The following is a 24,593-nucleotide window of genomic DNA, read 5'->3' on the forward strand; positions in this document are numbered from 1 at the left end:
TGCTGCTATGGCTAGTAACTGTATTCTAATGGATTTAAACATAGCAACTGGTGAAAAGGTTTCCTCATAGTCAACTCCTTGCCTTTGAGTATACCTTTTTGCAACCAGTCTTGCTTTGAAGGTCACTACCTTTCCATCCGCGCCAAGCTTTCTTTTGTAGATCCATTTGCATCCTATGGGAACGATTCCCTTAGGTGGATCTACTAATTTCCAGACTTGGTTTGAATACATAGAGTCCATTTCTGACTGCATGGCTTCAAGCCATTTGGTCAAATCAGTATCAGATAATGCTTTTTCGAAATTCATTGGATCACATCCAACACAAGACTCATCATGGCCTTGTTCTTGAAGAAGCGTATATCTTGCAGGTGGTCTGATAACCCTATCAGACCTTCTAGAAGTTTGTACTTCAACTACCGGTTCTTGGGGATTAGGTTCAACTTCCAAAGTTGAGGGAGTATCTTGAATTTCTTCAAGTTCTATCATCTTGCCTTTTCTATCTAATAGAAATTCCATTTCCAAAAAGGTGGCATTTCTTAAAACAAACACTTTTGTTTCATTGGGATGATAGAAATAATATCCAACTGAATTCTTTGGATATCCTACAAAGTAGCACAAAGTGGATCTACTATCCAATTTGTCTCCCACTGTCTGCTTCACATAAGCAGGACATCCCCATATTCTCAAGTAAGAATACTTGGGAGGTTTCCCCATCCATATCTCATATGGCGTTTTATCCACTGCTTTGGTATGGACATTATTCAACAACATTGCCGCAGTTTCAAGCGCAAATCCCCAAAACGATATAGGCAATTCAGTGAATCCCATCATAGATCGAACCATGTCCATCAACGTTCGATTACGACGTTCTGAAACACCATTAAATTGTGGTGTTGCTGGTGGAGTCCACTGTGAGAAAATCCCATTCTCTTTTAGATAACCCAAAAATTCAGCACTTAAGTATTCTCCACCTCGATCAGATCGAAGTGCCTTAATACTTCTTTCTAGCTGATTTTCTACTTCAGATCTGAATTCTTTGAACTTTTCAAATGCTTCAGATTTGTTTTTCATCAAATAAACGTACCCATACCTCGAATGGTCATCAGTAAAGGTAATGAAGTAGGATTGCCCCTATTTTGTGCTAACGCTTAGCGGGCCACAAACGTCTGTGTGGATTAAATCCAGTAGACCATGTGCACGTTCCACGTTTCCCTTAAAGGGAGCCTTGGTCATTTTTCCTTTTAGACATGACTCACAAGTAGGTAGAGAATTTATGTCTGACAAGTCAAACATGCCTTCTCCCACTAGTTTGTGCATCCTTCTTTGGGAAATGTGACCTAGTCTAGCGTACCATATCTGTGCGGGGTTTGGATCATCTAACTTTCTTTTGTTTGTTGTTGTTTTCTTTTGTGCTTGGATATTGTTCAACGGAATATCTTTCAATTTTAAGTTATAGAGATCGTTCATTAATTCGCCGGTTCCTATCAAACATTCATTCTTGTAAATATTGCAAACACCTTTAGCAAAAACACAAGAATAATCATCTCTATCAAGCATAGAAATAGAAATAATGTTTTTAACCAATTCAGGAACATATAAAACGTCTCTCAAAAGTAACTTAAAATTATTGTTCAAAATCAAAGTAACATCTCCAATAGCAGTTGCAGCAACCCTTGCTCCATTCCCCAATCTTAGAAATGTCTCGCCATCTCTAAGTCTCCTGCTTCTTGCCATCACCTGCAAATCATTGCATAGATGAGAACCACATCCGGTATCCAATACCCAAGAAGAGGAATTAATTGAGACATTTACTTCTATGTAAAACATACCATGGCCAGAACGCTTCTGGGCAAGATACTCCGTGCAGTTACGCCTCCAATGTCCAGGCTTGTTGCAGTGGAAACAGACATGCTCTGACTTGTCGGGCTTTGAGGGCCCCGAAGTGGGTTTCTTGTATGGCTTTTTGTTGGGCTTATTCTTCTTTGGTGGGGCAGAACGTTTCTTGCCTTTATTTTGGGCTCCCTTTTTCATACCGGACGATGAGCCCACTAGAAGAACATGCTTTTCTTTCTTGATTGTGGCCTCATAAGTGGTAAGCATATTGACCAACTCTTCAAGGGTGGCCTCAAGCTTGTTCATGTTAAAATTAACCACAAATCCATCGAACGAGGGGGGAAGTGACAGCAAGATAATATCAGTCGAGAACTCAGCAGGAATAACCACGTCGAGTCCTACCAATTTCTCAATGAGCCCAATCATCCTAACACCATGCTCATGGACAGAAGTCCCATCTCGCAGACATGTAGTCATGAGTTCTTTCACAGTAGCGTGTCTCTCTGAGCGAGTCTGTACTCCATACAACTCTTTCAGATGAAAGTGAATGTCAGCAGCATTTGAAAGGGGATCGGTTACGGTGACCGGAAGCGCAACGGAAGTTTGAAAATCGAATTTTTAGGGAAATTTTCGGCCACCTCATATTCTTTTGTAGCAAATACAAAACAAACACATATGTGTCATACATAGGGTGTTTGAGAGAAATACCTATCAATCACAAGGATTGATGTATGGCTCCAACTTTGTTGTTAAACAACAAAGCTCTTGAATGGCATGAAGAAATCTACAAGCTCTTCTTGGACTCCTTTCTTCAAAATTAGGCCCACCACCAACTAGGTAGATCCCTTCATATTTTGCACTAGAAAAATATGAAGATTTTTCAAAGAGAAGAATTATTCATTCCTCAACACTTGAAGAAGAAAATGAGAGAAAAACTTGGAGAGAAAAGGGAGTGAAGAATTCGGCCATAGTGTATGCAAAATGAGGGGAGGGGAGACTTGTCTTGGTAGTGGAAAAAGTAGAAATCACTTTTTTTGCATGCCATGCCTTAAAAACTCAAAAAAGTAGTCTCCCAACCTTTCACCTCCCATCCATGCATATTATATGGTTTTTAACAAATTAAAAAACCATGGACTAAATTTAATTATCTCAAACATATTTGAGACTAATTAAACATTACTTGAATTTACCCAAGTCTTACTAGTTAAATAATTAATTTAACTTGAGCTCTACAAGACTCAATATAATTTAATTAATTCAACACTTGAATTAATTTAATTATTTGGACTCTACTAGGTCCACTAGTGTTTAATTAATTCAACACTTGAATTAATTTAATTTAGTCCATAATAATGTTTATGAAAATCACAATTTTCAAATACATTATTCACTTGGCCAACTTTTAATTTAGGAACACTTCCATAAATTAAAATTACATTTCTCTCATAGAAGTCATACTTCTATTTTTCTTTACGCTTATAAACTCATTTATAAGTCGTTCAACACATTGAACTATTTTCTCCTTTATAGAAGTCATACTTCTAATTTTCCTTACGCTTATAAACTTCTTTATAAGCCGTTCAACACATTGAACTATTTTTACTTCTCAACGGGATCTAGAAAGCTAGTACTTGTGTGGCCCTCAATGGTTCATTGATACAACTAGCCGTGGGTTCACATCTCCATGTGATTCGGACTAAACATGTCGTTATATGAGCATACCCCAATTGCTCCATTATTATTTATCAACTCCTTGATAACAAGAACGTCAGAACTCAAGTCTGATAATACCCAACCAATCATGTTAAACGCCTAGCAGCATCGCTTACATGATTCCCTAGGTATCAAATGATAGTGCCTGCAAGAACCATTCAATTATGGTTAGCGTACAGTACGGTCCCTTCAACTCATATATCCCGACCGATTCGACAACCATTGGTTTATCGAGAGTTGTCAATGAATCGATACTATGTGTCATGTCGTAGTTGCATCGATGGTGTAATCTATGAAACCCCTTTCATAATTAACACCATACTCTGGCCAGAGATTTCAACCTACATACACATGATAACACATAGGATATCCATACCCGAAGGTAAGCGGTGAATTACCGACTACAATGCATCGACTCCTATGTGTTTCGACAGAACACCCAACCTTGCCACCTGATGACCCCATGAGAGTCGGTAAACAAGTCAAAGTGTAATTCTAGCACATAGAGGCTCAATGTTGTCCCAGGTCATAAGGACTAATGGTGTACAACCATAAACTAGGACGTTTCCACTCGATAAGTGAGAACCACTTGGAAAGTCTTTTTATGGAGGGTTGTTCAGTGCACTCAACAAGGAGCACCTATCTGCATGTTCGGACATCACAATGTCCCCTACCAATGAAACATGGTACTCACATCGCAGATACTAGTCTCGAACTCGAGCGGCCTATATCCTTCTTAGTGGCGGCTGAATCGACTAGGAACCGTTTAGAATATACAGTATTACAAATATGAGTTTCATGATACTCATCATATGAGCATCTCATATTCTTTCTACCATTTGTATATTCAAGGGCTTTATCTATGCAACTAGCATGGGTATACAGATAAAGATGTGCCATAATAATAATATCAAATATTACTAAAATAAAGATTGCTTATACATAGAGTTTCATTGTGAACACTCGGCCAACACTTGGCTCGACGGGCACCTATTCTAACAATCTCCCACTTGCTCTAGAGCCAACTACCCATATGCTTTAAACCCATTGATTCGCGATGCTTGTCGAATAATGGTCCAGGTAAAGGCTTAGCTAGTGGATCAACAACTTTATCTGCGAAGCCGACTATGTCAAAAGACACTTCTTCCTCTTTCCACAATCTCTCCGAGGATGTGGTACTTACTCAATACATGTTTGGACTTCTGATGAGACCTAGGCTCCTTTGCTTGAGCTATAGCTCCCGTGTTGTCACACAACACCGGGACAGGAGCAACTCCATTAGGAATGACGTCCAACTCTTGGACAAAATTCCTTATCCAAACAGCCTCCCTTGCTGCATCTGATGCAGCAATGTGTTCGGCCTCTGTGCTGGAATCCGCAGTATTGTCTTGCTTGAAACTCTTCCAAGAGACAGCAGCACCATTGAGCATGAATACAAACCCAGAGGTTGACTTCGAGTCATCGATATCGCTTTGGAAGCTAGAGTCGGTGTAGCCTTCCAATTTTAGTTCTCCACCCCATAGACCAAGAACAATTTAATGGTCCTTCTGAACTCCTTGAGGATGTCTTTCACAGCTTTCCAGTGTGGAAGACCAGGGTTCGATTGATATCTACTCACTACACTTAGTGCGAAAGCCACGTCAAGACGTGTAGATATCATCCCATACATGATGCTACCAATCGCAGATGCATAAGGAATGCTTTGTCATCGCCGCTATCTCTGCATCAGTCTTGAAAGACAGACTTGGATAGGGACACGCCATGACACATTTGTAGATGTCCTCTCATGGACTTATCCATCGAGAACCGCTTCACGATGGTATCAATGTATGTGGACTGGGTGAGACCAAGCAATCTTCTCGATCTATCTCTATAGACCTGTATTCCCAATACAAAAGATGCTTCACCCAAGTCCGGTATCGAGAACTTACTCACTAACCATATCTTAGTCGATTGCAACATTCCTACATCATTCCCAATGAGTAGAATGTCATCAACATAAAGCACCAGGAATGTCACAACACTCCCACTGACCTTCTTATACACACAGGGTTCCTCAGAATTCTTAGTAAATCAACTCTTTGATTGTACTATCGAATCTAAGGTTCCAACTCCTAGATGCCTGCTTTAGACCATAAGTAGATCTCTGAAGTTTGCATACCATATGCTCACTTCCGATAGATGTAAACCCTCCAGGTTTGAGACATGTAAATCTCTTCCTTAATATCCCCATTAAGAAAGGCTGTCTTGACATCCATCTGCCATATCTCATAGTCATACCATGCAGCTATGGCTAGCAAAATCTTTATGGACTTGAACATTGCAACTGGTGAAAAGGTTTCCTCAAAGTCAACTCCTTGTCTTTGAGTATATCCTTTTGCCACCAATCGCGCCTTGAAGGTCAATACTTTCCCATCCGCCCCAAGTCTCCTCTTGTAAATCCATTTACAACCTATGGGAACAATTCCCTCAGGTGGATCCACGAGATTCCACACTTGGTTTGAATGCATGGAATTCATCTCAGATTCCATTGCTTCAAGCCACTTGGATGAATCGGCATCAGATAATGCTTCCTTGAAGGTCCTTGGATCACATCCATGGTTAGGCTCATCATGGCCCTCTTCAAGAAGCAGACTATACCTCATAGGTGGTCTCGAGACTCTCTCGGATCTTCTAGGAGCTTGTATCTCCTCTCTTAGCTCTTCGGGTGTGGGTTCTACAATTGTGGGTGTCTCTCGAACCTCTTCGAGTTCTATCATCTCGCCTTTTCTATCTAATAGAAATTCCTTTTCCAAAAAGGTTGCATTTCTAGAAACAAACACCTTTGTTTCTTGGGGATGATAGAAGTAGTATCCAACCGAATTCTTTGGATATCCCACAAAGTAACATAAAATGGATCGACTATCCAATTTATCTCCCACTACCTGCTTCACATAAGCAGGGCACCCCCATATTCTAAGACAAGAATATTTGGGAGGCTTACCCATCCATATCTCATATAGTGTCTGCCTTTAAATGGAAATTTAATGGAATATCTTTCGATTTTAAGTTATAGAGATCGTTTTTCAAGTTCTCTAGTACCAATCAAACATTCATTCTTGTAAATGTTGCAAACACCTTTGCTAAATAAACAAGAATATCCATCTTTATCAACATAGAAATGGAAACAATGTTTTTCACCAAATCCGGTACAAACAAAACATCTCTTAAAATTAACTTAAAATCATTGTTCATAAACAAGTAAACATCTCCAATAGCTTTGGCAGCAACTCTTGCTCCATTGCCCATCCTCTAGAAGGTCACACCTTCCTTAAGCTTTCTACTTCTTCCCTTCACCTGCAAATCATTACAGAGATGTGAGCCACATCCGGTATCCAATACCCAAGAAGTAGAGTTAATTGAAATGTTTACTTTAATTTAGAACATACCGTTTCCAGAACTCTTCTGGGCCAGATATTCCTTGCAATTTCGCCTCCAATGTCCAGGCTTCTTGCAGTGATGACAAACATCACTAGTCTTGTCAGCCTTAACTGGTGTGGCTGCTACAACGGGATTCGGAGATTGCCTCATCAAGGGCACGTTCTTCTTGGGACGTTGGAAAGAACGCTTCTTTCCATTCCCATGTGGATCAATCTTCGTACCAGATGAAGAACCCACATAAAGAACCAACTTCTCTTTCTTGAAGGTTGATTCAAACGTAACAAGCATATTCACCAACTCCTCGAGGGTCGACTCCATCTTGTTCATGTTGAAGTTCACCACAAAAGGATCAAATGAGCTAGGCAATGATAACAGCAACACGTCGGTGGTCAACTCCGAAGGCAAGATCAGATCCATGCCAACGAGCTTGTCCACGAGCCCAATCAACTTCAGGCCATGCTCATGGACCGAGGCCCCATCTCGCATGCGCAAAGTGATCAGCTCCTTGACGGTAGCATGCCTAAGAGGCCGTGTTTGCTCACCAAAGAGCTCCTTGAGATGCAAATGAATATCAGCAGCACTCTTTGCATCCTCAAAATGCCTCTGCAGCTCATCATTCATAGAAGTCAGCATATAACACCTGGCCATCAAGTCATGGTCACACCATTCCTTGTAAGCCTGCAATTCCTCAGGAGTGCAGTCAGTCGGAGCCTCAACAGGGGGCAACTCAGTCAGTGTATATGCTACCCTTTCCGAATTCAAGACGATTTTTAGGTTTCTTAGCCAAGTGAGGTAATTAGGTCCAGTTAATATGTGTTTGTCGAGTATTACGGATATCGGATTGCGAATCGAAGACATTGTCAATTTGTACTGAAAAGTAAAAACAGATAAATGTTGATGACTATTTAAAATATTTAGTAAGATATGAAGTTTGGACTTTTACTTCATAAATATTTGCTCCCACTGTTTTGACATCTTTCACTACCCTCTAGTGAAAACGGGAAACTCCTTTCCTCAGTAGGTACGTAAGGTCCAATTAGCGAATTATGATCCCGAATAATATCAGCCAATCACAATTCCTAAAAGGTAGTTTCCAATTGCATCACAATGCAACCCTCTACGTAAACTTTTGTCTCATGTTTGATTAGGACCCTATAATATGACGTCGTTCATCTTCACGTGTCAAGCCTTACCCATCGATGTTGAACCTTAATGGACGGTCGCCATGAGTTCCCCCAATAATATGAGCCGAAATCATGGGAGTTCCACGTAGTTCACATCACCATGTCAATGGATGTCACAGCTTTCCGGCACCCAGAGCTCCCCCAATAATATGAGCCGAGCCCCGAGTACGGGTAGCGTTCATCATGCACCCATTGTCAATGGAAGACAAGGAAATTATAAAAAAATTTATAATTCCCCTTTTCAGGCTTGATATTAATTTTGAATCTTATTCAAAATGAGGGTTTTTAATTTCGAAAGGTCTCATCATTAATTTTATTTTAAAAGCTCGCCATGTTTGATCGTATGTTTGCCGGATTCATGCAACTTTGTTATTATCATAATAATAACGCACATACTCATTATTTATAACATATCATGCATATATTATAAACAGTAAACAAACAAGGATGATCAATCGCCCCAATACTGACGGACCGTGTGAGCTAAACACGGGCCTAGTTCCAATCCTAGGGAAATGCACGGGATGCAAATACAACTATTACATAAGCTTCCAATATTTACATGTCTTCGATCTTCATAATCATCATGGCCACCATCTTCCAATCTTGATCATCCACTATACTAATATTTACAAATAAATATCCATGGCAAATAGGGATACATCTCATGAGGTGGGAACGGGCTATAAACCAAGCCCACTTTATAAATTGATAATTATTACAATCATTCAACACAAAATATCCTAGCATACACCTAGCAAATTGGGCTTGGGCTTTTGATCATCCTTCATGCATAATATCACATATCATACACCATCAATTAATTATCACAATAATTAATTGATCCAATATTATATATCTTGAACCAATCACTAACCGCCACGATTATAAACTAAATTAACAAAGTATACAAACACCTTTGTCTACTTTCCAATTAATTTATTTATAACCGAATTTCTTATAAATCACAATTTACTATAAATAATTAAAGTCCAACTTCAATTATTTATTTTATGAGAAAAATTTGCAACTTTTGTAATTTTAAACTTAAGGGCCCAAAAACTTATTTTTCACCAAAAACATTTTGGCTCATTTAAAATTCACAAACATGTTAGCCATCTAATGGCCCAACAACTCAAGGCCCATGACACTTTGATATTTCAAAACACTTTTGGAAACCCTAGCCGTCATCGCCGTCGCCGGATTCCGGCAACAAAAAAATTTTTTTTTTATTAAAAATAGGGGCTGTTCGGGCAGCCCGAGCTGCCCGACACGGGCAGAAACATGCTGCCCGAAATGTCCCCACAAAAGCCTTGATATTTGTTGCAAACTTTCATCTCATGCGGTTAGAAATCATTCTCAATATAATATCTTGTATTTGCTACACAAAATCGAAACCATAGCTCGGATACCACTTGAAAGGGGATCGGTTACGGTGACCGGAAGCGCAACGAAAGTTAGAAAATCGAATTTTTAGGGAAATTTTCGGCCACCTCATATTCTTGTGTAGCAAATACAAAACAAACACATATGTGTCAAACATAGGGTGTTTGAGAGAAATACCTATCAATCACAAGGATTGATGTATGGCTCCAACTTTGTTGTTAAACAACAAAACTCTTGAATGGCATGAAGAAATCTACAAGCTCTTCTTGGACTCCTTTCTTCAAAATTAGGCCCACCACCAACTAGGTAGATCCCTTCATATTTTGCACTAGAAAAATATGAAGATTTTTCAAAGAGAAGAATCATTCATTCCTCAACACTTGAAGAAGAAAATGAGAGAAAAACTTGGAGAGAAAAGGGAGTGAAGAATTCGGCCATAGTGTATGCTAAATGAGGGGAGGGGAGACTTGTCTCGGTAGTGGAAAAAGTAGAAATAACTTTTTTTGCATGCCATGCCTTGAAAACTCAAAAAAATAGTCTCCCAACCTTTCACCTCCCATGCATGAATATTATATGGTTTTTAACAAATTAAAAAACCATGGACTAAATTTAATTATCTCAAACATATTTGAGATTAATTAAACATTACTTGAATTTACCCAAGTCCCACTCGTTAAATAATTAATTTAACTTGAGCTCTACAAGACTCAATATAATTTAATTAATTCAACGCCTGAATTAATTTAATTATTTGGACTCTACTAGGTCCACTAGTGTTTAATTAATTCAACACTTGAATTAATTTAATTTAGTCCATAATAATGTTTATGAAAATCACAATTTTCAAATACATTATTCACTTGGCCAACTTTTAATTTAGGAACACTTCCATAAATAAAAATTTACATTTCTCTCATAGAAGTCATACTTCTATTTTTCTTTACGCTTATAAACTCATTTATAAGCCGTTCAACACATTGAACTATTTTCTCCTTTATAGAAGTCATACTTCTAATTTTCCTTACGCTTATAAACTTCTTTATAAGCCGTTCAACACATTGAACTATTTTTACTTCTCAACGGGATCTAGAAAGCTAGTACTTGTGTGGCCCTCAATGGTTCATTGATACAACTAGCCGTGGGTTCACATCTCCATGTGATTCGTACTAAACATGTCCTTATATGAGCATACCCCAATTGCACCATTCTTATTTATCAACTCCTTGCTAACAAGAACGTCAGAACTCAAGTCTGATAGTACCCAACCAATCATGTTAAACGCCTAGCAGCATCGCTTATATGATTCCCTAGGTATCAAATGATAGTGCCTGCAAGAACCATTCAATTATGGTTAGCGTACAGTACGGTCCCTTCAACTCATATATCCCGACCGATTCGACAACCATTGGTTTATCGAGAGTTGTCAATGAATCGATACTATGTGTCATGTCGTAGTTGTATCGATGGTGTAATCTATGAAACCCCTTTCATAATTACCACCATACTCTGGCCATAGATTTCAACCTACATACACATGATAACACATAGGATATCTGTCACACCCTTACTCTATACTTAGCATAATTACCATAATTAAAATAAGGTTTGAATGATATAACTATATTATGAAGCAAATCAAACAAGAGGCATCACTTTGATGGTTTATAAAAATTTTGGCATGATGTCCCTATATTTTGTATACACCAAAACTGAAGCAATACTATTCATACACATTTATAAACATATTCTCATATACCAACATACTTTGTATCATCATACATAACATGGAACTTGTTTCAAACCCTCATATAAAATTTACTACAATACATATGCGGAAGCTATACAATAAGAAGTCCCGGTTCTTGTCGAGGTAGGGCACGTCACAAGCATCCATTGGCGAACCGGCATCCTATGTCTCTTCACTACCTGATCCTGTAACACATGAGCTACGTGAGTTCATAAAACTCAATAAGTTGGCACTTATATGTATCAATACGCATCGAAGGAACATACATATCAAGTCGTGACAACAATGAATCTTAAAAACATGTCATACCGTAGCATATATTCAATGTTCATTTTTGTACTTGAGCCTCATTAGTTGACCTGTACTACTGTGCTTGCTTTATTATATAGCTACTACTGTGTTGAACGTCAGGGAGCAACCTTTGGCAACCCCACGCCCCATGAACATATATTGGCAAATAGCTTTGGTGGACTTAAAACCACCCATGATGTCAACAAGCTCTATATCATGTAAAAATCAGTCCTTTTCCTTTCATGTCCATGTTCATGTTCATGACATAGCACCCATCTTCAATATTCATGAGTTCCTTAAATATTTAATACATAACAATGGAATATGGTGCTATGTTTTCATCAATAAACATACTAACAATGTACATATAGCAATAGAAAATGAGAAGCATTTGAAATTCATAATATTACTCATGTATTACTTCAAGAACATGCCAACTTACTGTCCAAGCTTAAGAACACGTGTTTGAGACGGTGTTTCTTGCTCCTATACTGTCAAATATACCAATAATTCAGTCACTATTGCATTAACTAGATTAAAATCATTCCTTTATTGTCACCTACATGTACCATAACTAAAAGAGAAGAAAACTTACACCCTTATGAAGTTCTTGTGATGGAGAACTAAAATCTAACTTCAAAACTTTGAAAGGAATGAAGAAAGAAGCTTTGGAGGATGTTTTCTAGATTTTTCTCTTGAGATTTTGCTGTTAAGGAATGGAAAATACTGAAGAAATGGTTTAGAAACTCGATGCTTATCTTCTTATATATTAGGCGGCGCTCGGGCGGTAGTTTTCTACCGCTCGAGCGCGGAATGTTCTGTCCAAAAGGTAAAATTTTTGTGCACTGGCGCTCGGGCGGTCATTTTCTACCGCTCGGGCGCCACATGTTCGGTAAAATTTGTGGAATGATAATGCACGGGCGCTCGGGCGGTAAAATCTTACCGCTCGGGCGCCACCTGTTCTGCCTCTGCGCACTACTTCGTCAAAGATCTCTCCGGAAACTTATCTTCCGTTCATAATCTGAAAAAATGATAAACTACGAAGATGTAGCCCTATGTCTTGGCTTGAATCTCCAACTGGTGTCAGGTCATTTGGAGGTCGGAGTAAAAAGATATGCCCATTCTCCTATCATGTGTCAGTGAGGGAATGACGGTATACACGACGCACTTCGAGGCACTTTTGGCTTGTCTTCCACAATGATTTGGACAAAACACAAAACGTGAAAGTTGTAGCATTATATCTTAGCTTTCTAATGGTTAAGGCCTCACACAATTTGGATCAATATTCAAATCATTATACTAAAACCCGTACGAACTACCATATCTACATCTCATTTCCCACAACTTCCATTACACTATCATCACCTACACATCTTACTCTAACTATTTAGACATATATTCATTCTCAATATACCATGGGCAATATAAAAGTCATGTTCAATCTCAATATTGATACTTCAATCATCACATGAAATCTAATGAGCTAAATAACTACATAATAAACGACATAAACGCATTATTATCATTTGTACGAGTAACCGGGCATTACAATTCTCCCTTCCTTCAAAGAATTTCGTCCTCGAAATTTGACGTACCATATAGTTCAGGATATCTCTGTTGGATCTCGTTTTCTCGCTCCCAAGTTGCTTCTTCAATCGCATGATTGCACCATAATAATTTCACCAAGGGTATTTCCTTGCCTCGTAACACTTTTGATTTCCTATCGAGGATTTGGACCGGTCGTTCTTCATATGAGAGATTCGATGCAAGCTCCAATGGTTCATAATGAAGAACGTGAGAAGGATTGGCCAAATACTTTCGTAGCAAGGAAACGTGAAAAACATTGTGCACATTTGACAAGTTCGGAGGTAAAGCAACTCGGTAGGCTCTGTCTCCTATTCTTTCCAAGATTTCAAATGGACCGATATATCTTGGACTCAATTTTCCCTTCTTACCAAAACGCAAAATGCCCTTCAATGGTGATATCTTTACAAATACATGGTCACCAACCTGAAATTCCAATCGACGAAGTCGCACATCAGCATAGCTTTTCTGTCGACTCTGTGTAGTGTGCATTCTTTCTCTGATCTTGGTTACCAATTCAGCTGTCTGTTGTACCAATTCAGGGCCTAATAATTTTCTTTCTCCTATTTCATCCCAATGTACTGGAGATCGACATTTTCTACCATATAATGTAGTATATGGTGCTATTCCAATGCTTGACTGATAGCTATTGTTATATGTAAACTCAGACAACGGCAGTTTACTGTCCCAACTACCTGGGAAGTCAATAGTACATGCCCTCAACATATCTTCTAAGATCTGATTCACTCTTTCTGATTGTCCATCAGTTTGAGGGTGGAATGCTGTGCTGAATGACAATCGAGTTCCCATAGCATGATGCAAGCTTTTCCAAAATGCAGATGTAAATTTGGGATCTCTATCTGATACAATGGACACTGGGATGCCATGAAGCCTCACTATCTCTTTGATGTATTCTTCAGCATATTGATTCATCGTGTATGTGGTCTTCACCGGAAGAAAGTGAGCTGATTTTGTAAGTCGATCCACAATAACCCATATAGCATTGAACCCTCTTTGAGTTCTTGGCAAACCAAGAATGAAATCCATCGTGATGTGTTCCCATTTCCATTCAGGAATGGGTAGTGGTTTCAGGAGTCCTGCTGGTCTTTGATGTTCAGTCTTGACCTGTTGACAAGTTAGACATTGTGCAACAAATTGAGCAATGTCCTTTTTCATACCTGGCCACCAAAATAATGGTTTCAAATCCTTGTACATTTTATTGCCTCCTGGATGGATCGAATAGGGAGTAGTAGCATGAGCATCAATAAGAATGTCGTTCCTGATCGTTCCTTGTTTTGGCACACACAATCTACCCCGATATGTCCATATTCCTTCCCCATTCAATTCAAAGTTCGAATGTCCTTTATCCTCATCTCGCTGTCTCAATTGCAGGAATTCAGTATCTGTATTTTGTTCGCCCTTGATCCTGTCTGCAAGTGTTGGTCGAATCATGAGAGATGGTAATTGGATTGCAATGCCCTTTGGCATAACATTAATCTTCAAATTCTGCAAATCCCATAAAATTTGTTCTTGTACTTGCATTGCAGCAATAGAACTGGACTTTCGACTTAACGCATCTGCAACAACATTGGCTTTGCCTGGATGATAATTAATAACACAATCGTAATCCTTCACCAATTCCAACCAACGTCGTTGTCTCATATTCAGTTCTTTTTGCGTGAATAAATATTTCAAACTCTTGTGGTCCATATAAATTTCACATCGTTCGCCATACAAATAATGGCGCCATATTTTCAATGCAAATACCACTGCTGCCAGTTCTAAATCATGTGTTGGATAGTTCTTTTCATATTATTTCAATTGCCTAGAGGCATAAGCGATCACCTTCCCGTGTTGCATCAAGACTGCTCCTAAACCTTGTTTCGAAGCATCACTGTACACTATAAAATCTCCTGATCCTTCTGGAATAGCAAGGACCGGTGCTGAAGTCAATTTTACCTTTAACTCTTGGAAACTGCGATCACATGCTTCGTTCCATACAAATTTCACATTCTTTCGAGTTAAAGCAGTCAAAGGCAATGCTATCTTAGAAAATCCCACTATAAACCGACGGTAATAACCAGCTAGCCCAAGAAAACTACGTACCTCGGTAACAGTGGTAGGTCGTAGCCAGTTATTAACAGCTTCAATCTTACTTGGATCCACTGATATGCCTTCTTTTGAAATGATATGACCCAAGAATGATACTTTTTCAAGCCAAAATTCACATTTCTTCCATTTTGCATATAAATGTTTATCCTTCAAAGTCTGCAAAACTAATTGCAAATGTTCTCTATGCTCCTCTACAGTTCGTGAGTAGATGAGAATATCATCTATAAACACAATCACGAACCTGTCTAGGAATGGCTTGAAAATTCTATTCATTAGATCCTTAAATGCAGCTGGTGCATTCGTTAGTCCAAATGGCATTACAAGAAATTCATAATGCCCGTACCTGGTTCTGAAGGCAGTCTTTGAAATATCATCTGACTTCACTTTTAATTGATGATAGCCTGATCGTAGATCAATTTTCGAAAAGATAGCGGCTCCTTGTAGTTGATCAAACAAATCATCAATTCTAGGGAGTGGATACTTATTTTTGATTGTCACTTTGTTCAACTACCGATAATCAATGCATAGACGAAGAGTACCGTCTTTCTTTTTCACAAACAAAACAGGTGCACCCCACGGTGAAAAGCTCGGTCTAATAAACCCTTTATCAAGCAACTCTTGTAACTGTTCTTTCAACGCATTCATTTCTGTCGGAGCTAATCGATAAGGAGCTTTTGAGATCGGATGAGTTCCTGCCACAACATCAATTACAAATTCGATCTCTCTATCTGGGGGTAAGCCTGTTACATCATCAGGAAATACTTCTGGAAATTCACAAACAACATCTGTATCTTTTAATTCACGAACAGGTGGATCACTAGTTAACACAGATGCCAAATATCCTTGACACCCCTTCTGTAGTAATTTACAAGCCTTCATACAAGAGATTATCCGAAGTGGTAAGGATATACATGCACTTGCTACGGTGAATGGTTCAGCTCCTACTGGTGCAAACTTGATCATCTTTATGCCACAGTCAATAGTAACTCTGTACTTCGAGAGCCAATCCATTCCCAATATCACATCAAAATCGGTCATTTTCAAAACAATCAATTCAGCATACATCTGATGGCCTTGGGCATATATTGGACATCCTCGCACAATCTGATCTGTCTGTAATTCTTGCCCGGAAGGTAAGGCTATGGAGAGTTGTGTCTCTGTTGTACTTGGTGTAATGCCCAGTCTCTTTACAAACGATTCCGAAATAAAAGAATGCGTGGCTCCTGAATCTAGTAAAACAATAGCAGTAATACCAGAAATCAAGAACATACCAGTGATCATCGATGTATCCGCATCCACTTTGTAATAGCCAAGCCTGGTGTGCGGTACGTTTTAAGTTTTCATAAGTTTATTGACTACTTGGTCAAGTTTAGGTATAGTTTGGATGTTAAGAGTTTCGATTTATGACTTATAGTATGGTTGGTTATAGATGATGTGTAGTGCTTTTGTAGCGGCGTTACGATTAAATTCATGATAAATTGTATATTGATTCAAATGAGGTGAGGCCTTTTCCATTAGAAATATAAGACATACAGATGTAACTTTCTTAGTTTGAGTTTTGTTCAAATCATTGTGGAAGGTAAGCCAAAAGTGCCCCGAAGTGTTTCGTGTGTTTCGACGTTCCTCCAGTGATACATGTTGGGAGAATGGGCATAAATTTTTACTCAGACGTCCAATTGATCTGAAAGTTTGAGGGATTCAAGATAAAACATAGAGCTACAACTTTGTAGTTTACCACTTTTCCAAATTATGAAGGGAAAAGGCGTTTCAGAAGCAATCTTTGGAGTGGCAGTGCGCAGAGTGCGCACCCGAGCGGGAATAAATGTCCGCCCGGGCGAGCCTACTTCGAAAATTTTTGGATTTCTGGCCGAGAGTTCTGCGCTCGGGTGGAAAAAGATGTCCGCCCGAGCGGCCAGCGATTTTTAAAAAGCGTGTTTTGGAGTTTTAAGTGCTTATATACAAGTGTTGCTCCATTTCTCTCATTTCTCACCTCTCATTTTCGGATTTCTCTCCTTGGGAAGGCTAGGGTTCCTTATTTCTTTCACTTCCTATCTTCGATTCAAGCTTTTAGTTGGTGATTTGAGTTAAGATCGAAGTTCTTCTTGGTGCTAGGAAGCTAAGGTAAGCTTTTGGTGTTGTTATTTCTTGGTTTTGGAAGAGAGATGATATGGGTTTGTTGTTTATGTTGGTTTTATGGATTATTTGGCATGGGTTTATGATTATTGAGTTGTTGATGGTTCAATACATGGTTTATTGTTGTAGGTTTTGTACCAAGATTATAGATTCAAGGTGTTCTTGCGGTTTGTAAGTGGAAATTCATCCCTTGTGCTCGCATGATTATATATGTATTGTGTTTCAAAGGTTTTATTGTGTTATTCCCTTCATTTGATTCACTATTATGTATTGATACCTTTGTTGTATATTGTGGAGGCAATTGATGTCTCAACTTTGAGAAGGGAATACAAAAGAGAAAGAATATCAAAGTGTTTGATGAAATGTCCCAAAGAAAGAGTTTAAATGTTTTATGGATTGATAGATACATAGTCAGAGATTGCTGCAATTAGTTGATCAACGACCATAGGCTTATATCCCTCAGAGTTGTCGATTTATATCGATGGGATACGAGCACCACAGACAGAGTTACTATTGATATCAATCCACCATAGTAAAGAGAAATACCATCTCATTGTTATGCTATTGCTACGATATACATGTTTCAGAGTTGATGGTATTTTATGTTTTCAAAGCCATGTTTTACAGAATATACTATGTATCATTGCTATGTAAGAGTTCCACTTGCTGAGTTTTATACTCATTTCAGTTATTTCATGTGATGCAGATAAGAACGACGGACCAGGACGTTGATTGTGGCCCGGAGTCATATGCATACGAAGTTGGAAGGAAGATGTTATTTTGCAAGTATTTTTGGATCATGATCATAGGAATGATATTTTGTATTTTGTTATATCATTTGAATGATCATTTATTTACTTTTAAACATTTTATGGTGTTGTATTTTGAAACCTTCCTTCATTTTATAAGAAAATTTTAAATTCCGCTGCTATTTTTATTGTAAACGGGTCGAGGTGTCACATTTAGTGGTATCAGAGCACCGTTCTTCGGACCAATGCATATGACTTCGTCTACTTTCAACTGTCCGGGTATGTTTTGTTTTGCATCTATTTATTGTTATTTATTGATATGTCTTTTGCGAGCACATTGTAGAGTATGCCTCCTAAGCGTAAGGCGTCAGAGGGTGAGGATAGTTCTTCCTCGAGAGTTGTCGACGAGTTCGGCAAGTTGCTTAAAGAGCAGGCCAAAGTCCATAGCGAGCAGATTCAGCAGCTGCTTCGATTGCAAGGAACAGGACAGGGTAGAGGCCAAGTGAGAGGCCAAGTAGCTCAGGCAGTTGGCACTGATGCCGTCTTTTCTGCTTTTAAGAGAATGGATCCACCGGAATTCGCAGGTAGCACTGATCCGTTAGTGGCTGTCGAGTGGGTCAAGGCGCTTGAAGCAATCTTCGACCATCTTCAGTATGAGGATAAAGACAGGATCAGGTGCAGTATTCATGTTGATAAAGGCTGCACGTATCTGGTGGAATGCCACTAAGGTTGGTGTCGATGTTTCAGCTTTGAAGTGGCAAGAGTTCACAGACCTGTTCTATGACAAGTACTTTCCCGACGCACTTCGAGCTAGGAAGGTGACTGAGTTTCTGGAGCTTCGACAGGGAGGCATGAACGTTGATGAGTACATTCTCAAGTTCGAGGAGGGTTGTTTATTTGCTCCGTATATTGCTTCAAATGACAAAGATAAAGGTGCTCATTTCATTCGAGGCCTTAGAGCTGAGATCAGGAGAGATATCAACATGTCCAAGGCTGTGACTTTCAAAGAGATTGTGTCTAAGGCGTTGTTGGCCGAACAAGACGAGAAGGATATCGCCAGAGAGAGGCAGGAGAGGCATCAAGCTGTTGCTCAGAGAGGCCAGGGCTCGAATCAAAGAGGCAAGGATCGTTTCAAAGGGAAGGGCAAGATGGAATCGAGTCCTAGACCACCGCTAGTTCCAGTTGATCCTGAGAAGCCGCTGTGTCCTAAATGCAGCAGACATCATCGAGGAGAGTGCAGATTTGGCACTCATATGTGTTATCGTTGTGGCACGGCTGGCCACATTGCTAAAGATTGTCCAAGGGGAGTGAGCAAGGATAAGGTGCAGGGTCGCATCTTTACGATTACCAAGGAAGGTATAAACCATGATTCTTCTGTGATCTCTAGTACTATTTTAATTTCAGGCAGAGTAGCTACGACATTGATTGATACTGGTGCTACTCATTCTTTTATGTCTAAATTTTTTTGAGATCTTTGGGTATAGTTCCTTCTGTTCTTTCCCTCCAGTTCAATGTTGTTTTGCCTTCGGGAGATGTGTTGTGCCCGACATCGATTGTGTATGCGTGCTGCTCTGTTCAAATTGATGGGCGTATGGTTTTTGCTGATTTGATTGTCATCCCGATGGTTGCATTTGATGTTATTCTTGGCATGGATTGGCTATCAACCTATCGTGCAGTGATTGATTGCGTTGCTAAGACAGTGACTTTTGTAGATGATGGCAATAGGGAAGATATGCTTGCCAGTGCAGGTACTTCGCTGGTCCTTCCTTTTATTTTTTGTCTTGAGGCTGAGAAGTTGCTGTGTAGAGGTTGTGATGTGTTTCTGGCTTCGATTGTGGATGTGGATAGAATGATTAAGTTGAATATAGATGATATCGATGTGGTGAGGGAGTTTGCTGATGTGTTTGAGGATGATGTGCCGGGTTTGCCGCCGGACAGGGATGTTGAGTTTGTGATCGATCTAGCTCCAGGTACGGTTCCTATTTCTAAGGCTCTGTATAGGATGGCTCCTACCGAGATGAAGGAGTTGAAGACGCAGTTGCAGGATCTTTTAGACAAGGGTTTTATTCGACCGAGTTATTCGCCTTGGGGAGCTCCGGTTCTTTTTGTCAAGAAGAAAGATGGGTCGTTGCGGCTGTGTATCGACTATAGGGAGCTCAACAAAGTGACTATCAAGAACAAGTATCCGTTGCCACGGATAGATGATTTGTTTGACCAACTTCAGGGTGCTACTGTATTTTCGAAGATTGATCTTCGGTCTGGCTATTATCAGTTGAAGGTTAGGGAATCTGATATCCCTAAGACAGCGTTCCGGACCAGGTATGGTCACTATGAGTTTCTTGTGATGTCTTTTGGTCTGACCAATGCTCCTTCAGTTTTCATGGATCTGATGAACCGTGTGTTCAAGCCATATTTGGATAGCTTCGTCATTGTCTTCATCGAAGACATCTTGATCTATTCCAAGACCAGAGAGCTTCATGCAGAGCATCTCAGAGTTGTTCTTCAGTTGTTGAGAGAGAAGAGGTTGTATGCTAAGTTGAAGAAGTGTGAGTTTTGGTTGGAGCAGATTTCTTTTCTAGGCCATGTTGTTTCGAAGGATGGCATAGCTGTTGATCCAGCAAAGATTGAGGCGATTCAGAAGTGGCCTATTCCTACCACTGTCTTCAGAGGTACGCAGTTTTCTTGGGTTGGAAGGTTATTATCGTCGTTTAATCTCAGATTTTTCTAAGATTGCCCTGCCGTTAACCAATCTGACGAGGAAGACTCTGAAGTTCGAGTGGTCCAATGATTGCCAGAGTGCATTTCAAGAGTTGAAGGACAAGTTGACGACAGCTCCTGTTCTTTCATTGCCTAGTGGTTCAGAGGATTTTGTTGTGTACACCGATGCATCGAAGAAGGGTCTTGGTGCAGTGTTGATGCAGCGTGGTAAGGTCACTGCTTATGCTTCTCGCCAGTTGAAAGACTATGAGAAGAATTATCCGACGCATGATTTGGAGCTAGCAGCTGTGGTTTTCGCCTTGAAGATTTGGAGACATTACTTATATGGCGAAAAGTGTGAAATTTTCACGGACCACAAGAGCTTGAAGTATCTGTTTTCCCAGAAAGAGCTCAACATGCGACAGAGGAGGTGGTTAGAGCTTGTCAAAGACTATGATGTGACGATCAGTTATCACCCGGGGAAGGCGAATGTAGTCGCTGATGCTTTGAGCCGTAAATCGAGTTCTTCTTTGAGTTCGATTATTCAGCAGCCGTTGTTGTTAGACTTGCAGCGAGAGGAAATTTCTTTGGTAGTCCCTGGAACCATTGCTCGCCTTTCAGCGTTGGTCATTCGGGCTACATTGACGGACAGGATCCGTAGAGAGCAGACTGTTGATGTTCAATTGACAGAGATGAGAGCTAGAGCAGAGGAGAAAGGTAACTCAGAGTTTGGGGTGAATGGAGATGTTTGGTGACTTTCAGAGGCCGTATTTGTGTTCCCGCTGGTGATGATATTCGGCGAGACGTCTTGACAGAGGCACATACCGCACCATATTCGATACATCCAGGCAGCACCAAGATGTATCAGGATCTTCGTAGACTCTACTGGTGGCCAGGTATGAAGAAAGATATTGCCATGTTTATTTCTCAGTTCCTAACTTGTCAGCAGGTGAAGATTGAGCACCAGAGACCTGCTGGGACATTGCTATCATTGCCGATTCCTCAGTGGAAATGGGAGCATATTACGATGGATTTCATGACTGGTCTTCCAAGGACGCAGAAGGGTTTTAATTCTATTTGGATTATTGTGGATCGATTGACCAAGTCAGCGCATTTTCTCCCAATCAAGACGACGTATTCCATGAACCAGTATGCCGAGGATTATATAGCAGAGATTGTTAGACTTCACGGTGTCCCTGTGTCGATTGTGTCTGATCGTGACCCTAGATTTACCTCAGAGTTTGGATGTGAAGGGCCTAAAACTCCTTTCTTGAAAATTTGCGGAAAATTAAAAATTTTCTTTTTAAAAGAACTTAAATGGCCTCATTCATAAAATCACTGGTGAATCAAGTTCAATATTTCAAAATATTGCAGCGGAAGAAAATTAAAGTTTTGCCAACAACAACGATTTAAAAAAAAAATATCCAACGACCGATAAAATTGTTTGCGAAGAAAATAACAACTGCTGCTCTGAGGTCCTCGGGTGCCACTACTGCCGACCTAAGCTGGCTCACTGGTCCCCGCCCTCGGCCCTGGCCTCATCAGTACCTACAACAATCAAGTCTAGTGAGCCTAAAGACTCAGCATGCATAAATCGCATCTAACGAGTAAAAATCTGAATTTAAAATATGCATGAGTTAACATATCCTGTCCTGAGGCATACTGAAAATAATCTGTACTGAGCAATTATAATACGTGCATAATTGAACTGGAAATCACTGTAAAAATATTTGCTCCTTGGAGCCTGTACTGAAATATCTGGTAAAATTTTCTGTTGAGATTATGTTTTACGCCTGTGGCCACTGCACTAAGCTGAACTGATCGGTAACTGGCTACCGGGGAGGCTGAAACTGAACTGAGCTGGCCGGTCACTGGCGACCGGGTGGTACCGTACTGAACTGATCGGTCACTGGCGACCGTATAAAATAACACTCCCACATAGTGAATGAACCACAAGCCATATCGCATAAATCTCAAAAATAATCATTTTCTATTTAATGCACGTAAAATAATTAACTGGCATAATGAAAATTCCTGTAATTTTACCAACTGGATTGGATTGGATCGTCCCCAGGCTCGCTGCAACTTAACTGTGCCATGAAAAACATGCAAATGCTAAAACTTGACCAACTATGCAATTTACGTTCAAAAGATGCGACTATGACGCCTAATGACTTCGCATTTAATCATGACTCCGAGCCAACTTGAATCGACACTGAACCGACGTATAGTCATGATTAAAATACGCTGAAAAATCATAAAATAATGCTCCTAAAATGATAGGGTCGAAATCTAGGTGGAATGGAGGCCAAAACACGAAACGCTCTTTCGAGAGTCAATTTGGCACATTGCACCGTAAATTCTCGTACGACCTCAAAAATGATCCAAATGACGAACGGTCAAAAACATGACCTTCCTAACTCAATGAGGCACTGTCCAGTCCAAGGCCATGGGCTAAAAGCCAACCAAGAACTCGAACGAGCCTCTGAACCGACACAGCAACTTGCTGTAATTTCCAGCAGCTGCGCAACTACAAGACTTGCGTTGGTTTCGAGACTATCGGCCATTAGGGGCGTGAACCACCAACCAGAGACTCTTACCAACATCCCAAGGAATGATTTGAACCATGGCTAAGGGCCCTAGGCCAGCCACAATCCGCATCATACCAAAACTCAACCGAAGGGTCCAACCGAGAGCAACGTGCATGCGTGTGTAGTGTTTATGCTATGATCGATGTCTCGTGTCATTCCAATGGCCATTTGATTGACCATGACACGATCTAGACATCTAGGAGCATGATATGAACCGTGGCTAAGGGCCATAGGCACACCAAGATCCATACCAAGCAACAAAAGAAACAAAACCATATGCTGAAAAATGGAAGGGGCCGAATGGGGAAAGGGGCTGTTCTTGTTGATTATTTAAAAACCGATGAGCCATGGACCAAGCCACCAAAAGGGCGACTTAGTCACGTCTTAGAAATGCTAGGGGAGTGATACAACCATGGCTAAGAGCCCTTAGGGCAGCCAAGATCAGATCCAACCCCTTGACACAAAAACTGAAATTTTCGAACACAAATCTGCGCCTATGGGAACTTGCTGTCATTCTGAATTTCCAGCAAGCATGGGGCTGGTTTGAATGGACCAAAATGGTCCTAATGCATCCTATTACGTGTCTAGGAGTCGCCTTGGGAGCCTGGAGTCGAACCAATCACCTGAAACTCACAAACCAAGAAAAACGTGAAGCTTGCCAAGGAAAAACGAAAATTCTGCATGTGTTGTTCCAAAATGTTTTGACATGTATCTCGGTTTTTGCTTGAATAAACATGATCATGTACTGAAAAATAAATGATAATATGACTTGATTGAGGTTTGAAAGAAATCTAGACATGCCTGGTTTCGTTTCGAAAGAAAACGAACGAAACGACGACGACGCGGCGCGGAGGAGGTGGAGCGCTTCTCTTGTTTACCTTTCTTGCTCTCGATTTTTCTTCCCTTGCTTCCTACTGAATTCCCACGGTTTTCCTCTCTCAAAAACACTCTGAATTTCGTGACTAAGGGAGGGGGAATGATGGTTAGGAGGGTGAGGGAAGTGGGTGCAAGATATAAGGAAAGAATCAAGACCAAGTCTTCTCATTTTTGAATTTTGAATTATGGTTTGATATCAAATGAGTTGGTGGATGCTTCTAGGAGGTAGTGGCCGATTTTTCTTATTTTCTAGTCTAGGATATGTCCATTTATTTAA

At 40.0% G+C, this 24,593-nt stretch overlaps 1 protein-coding gene across 1 annotated transcript; it reads right to left on the minus strand.

Moving 5' to 3' along the window:
- Positions 1–1,200: 1,200 nt before the first annotated feature.
- Positions 1,201–2,262, minus strand: LOC142550825 (uncharacterized). Its single transcript, XM_075659879.1, has 2 exons — positions 1,830–2,262; positions 1,201–1,737 (listed from the first exon to the last, which is right to left on the minus strand). The coding sequence occupies exons 1-2, from the start codon at positions 2,257–2,259 to the stop codon at positions 1,712–1,714; spliced, it is 456 nt and encodes a 151-aa protein (XP_075515994.1). The 5' UTR covers positions 2,260–2,262; the 3' UTR covers positions 1,201–1,711.
- Between the last annotated feature and the right edge of the window lie 22,331 nt (positions 2,263–24,593).

This window comes from Primulina tabacum, chromosome 7 (genome assembly GCF_025594145.1).
Source record: "Primulina tabacum isolate GXHZ01 chromosome 7, ASM2559414v2, whole genome shotgun sequence".
In the NCBI taxonomy this organism is placed as follows: domain Eukaryota; kingdom Viridiplantae; phylum Streptophyta; class Magnoliopsida; order Lamiales; family Gesneriaceae; genus Primulina; species Primulina tabacum.

What these genes read in the sequence shown, in the direction of transcription:
- LOC142550825 (XM_075659879.1), bottom strand. Translation starts at nt 2,259, where the DNA reads ATGATTGGGCTCATTGAGAAATTGGTAGGACTCGACGTGGTTATTCCT. An exon ending in CCAGAAGCGTTCTGGCCATG is followed by an intron (nt 1,738 to 1,829) that starts GTATGTTTTACA and finishes AATGATTTGCAG; the next exon opens with GTGATGGCAAGAAGCAGGAG.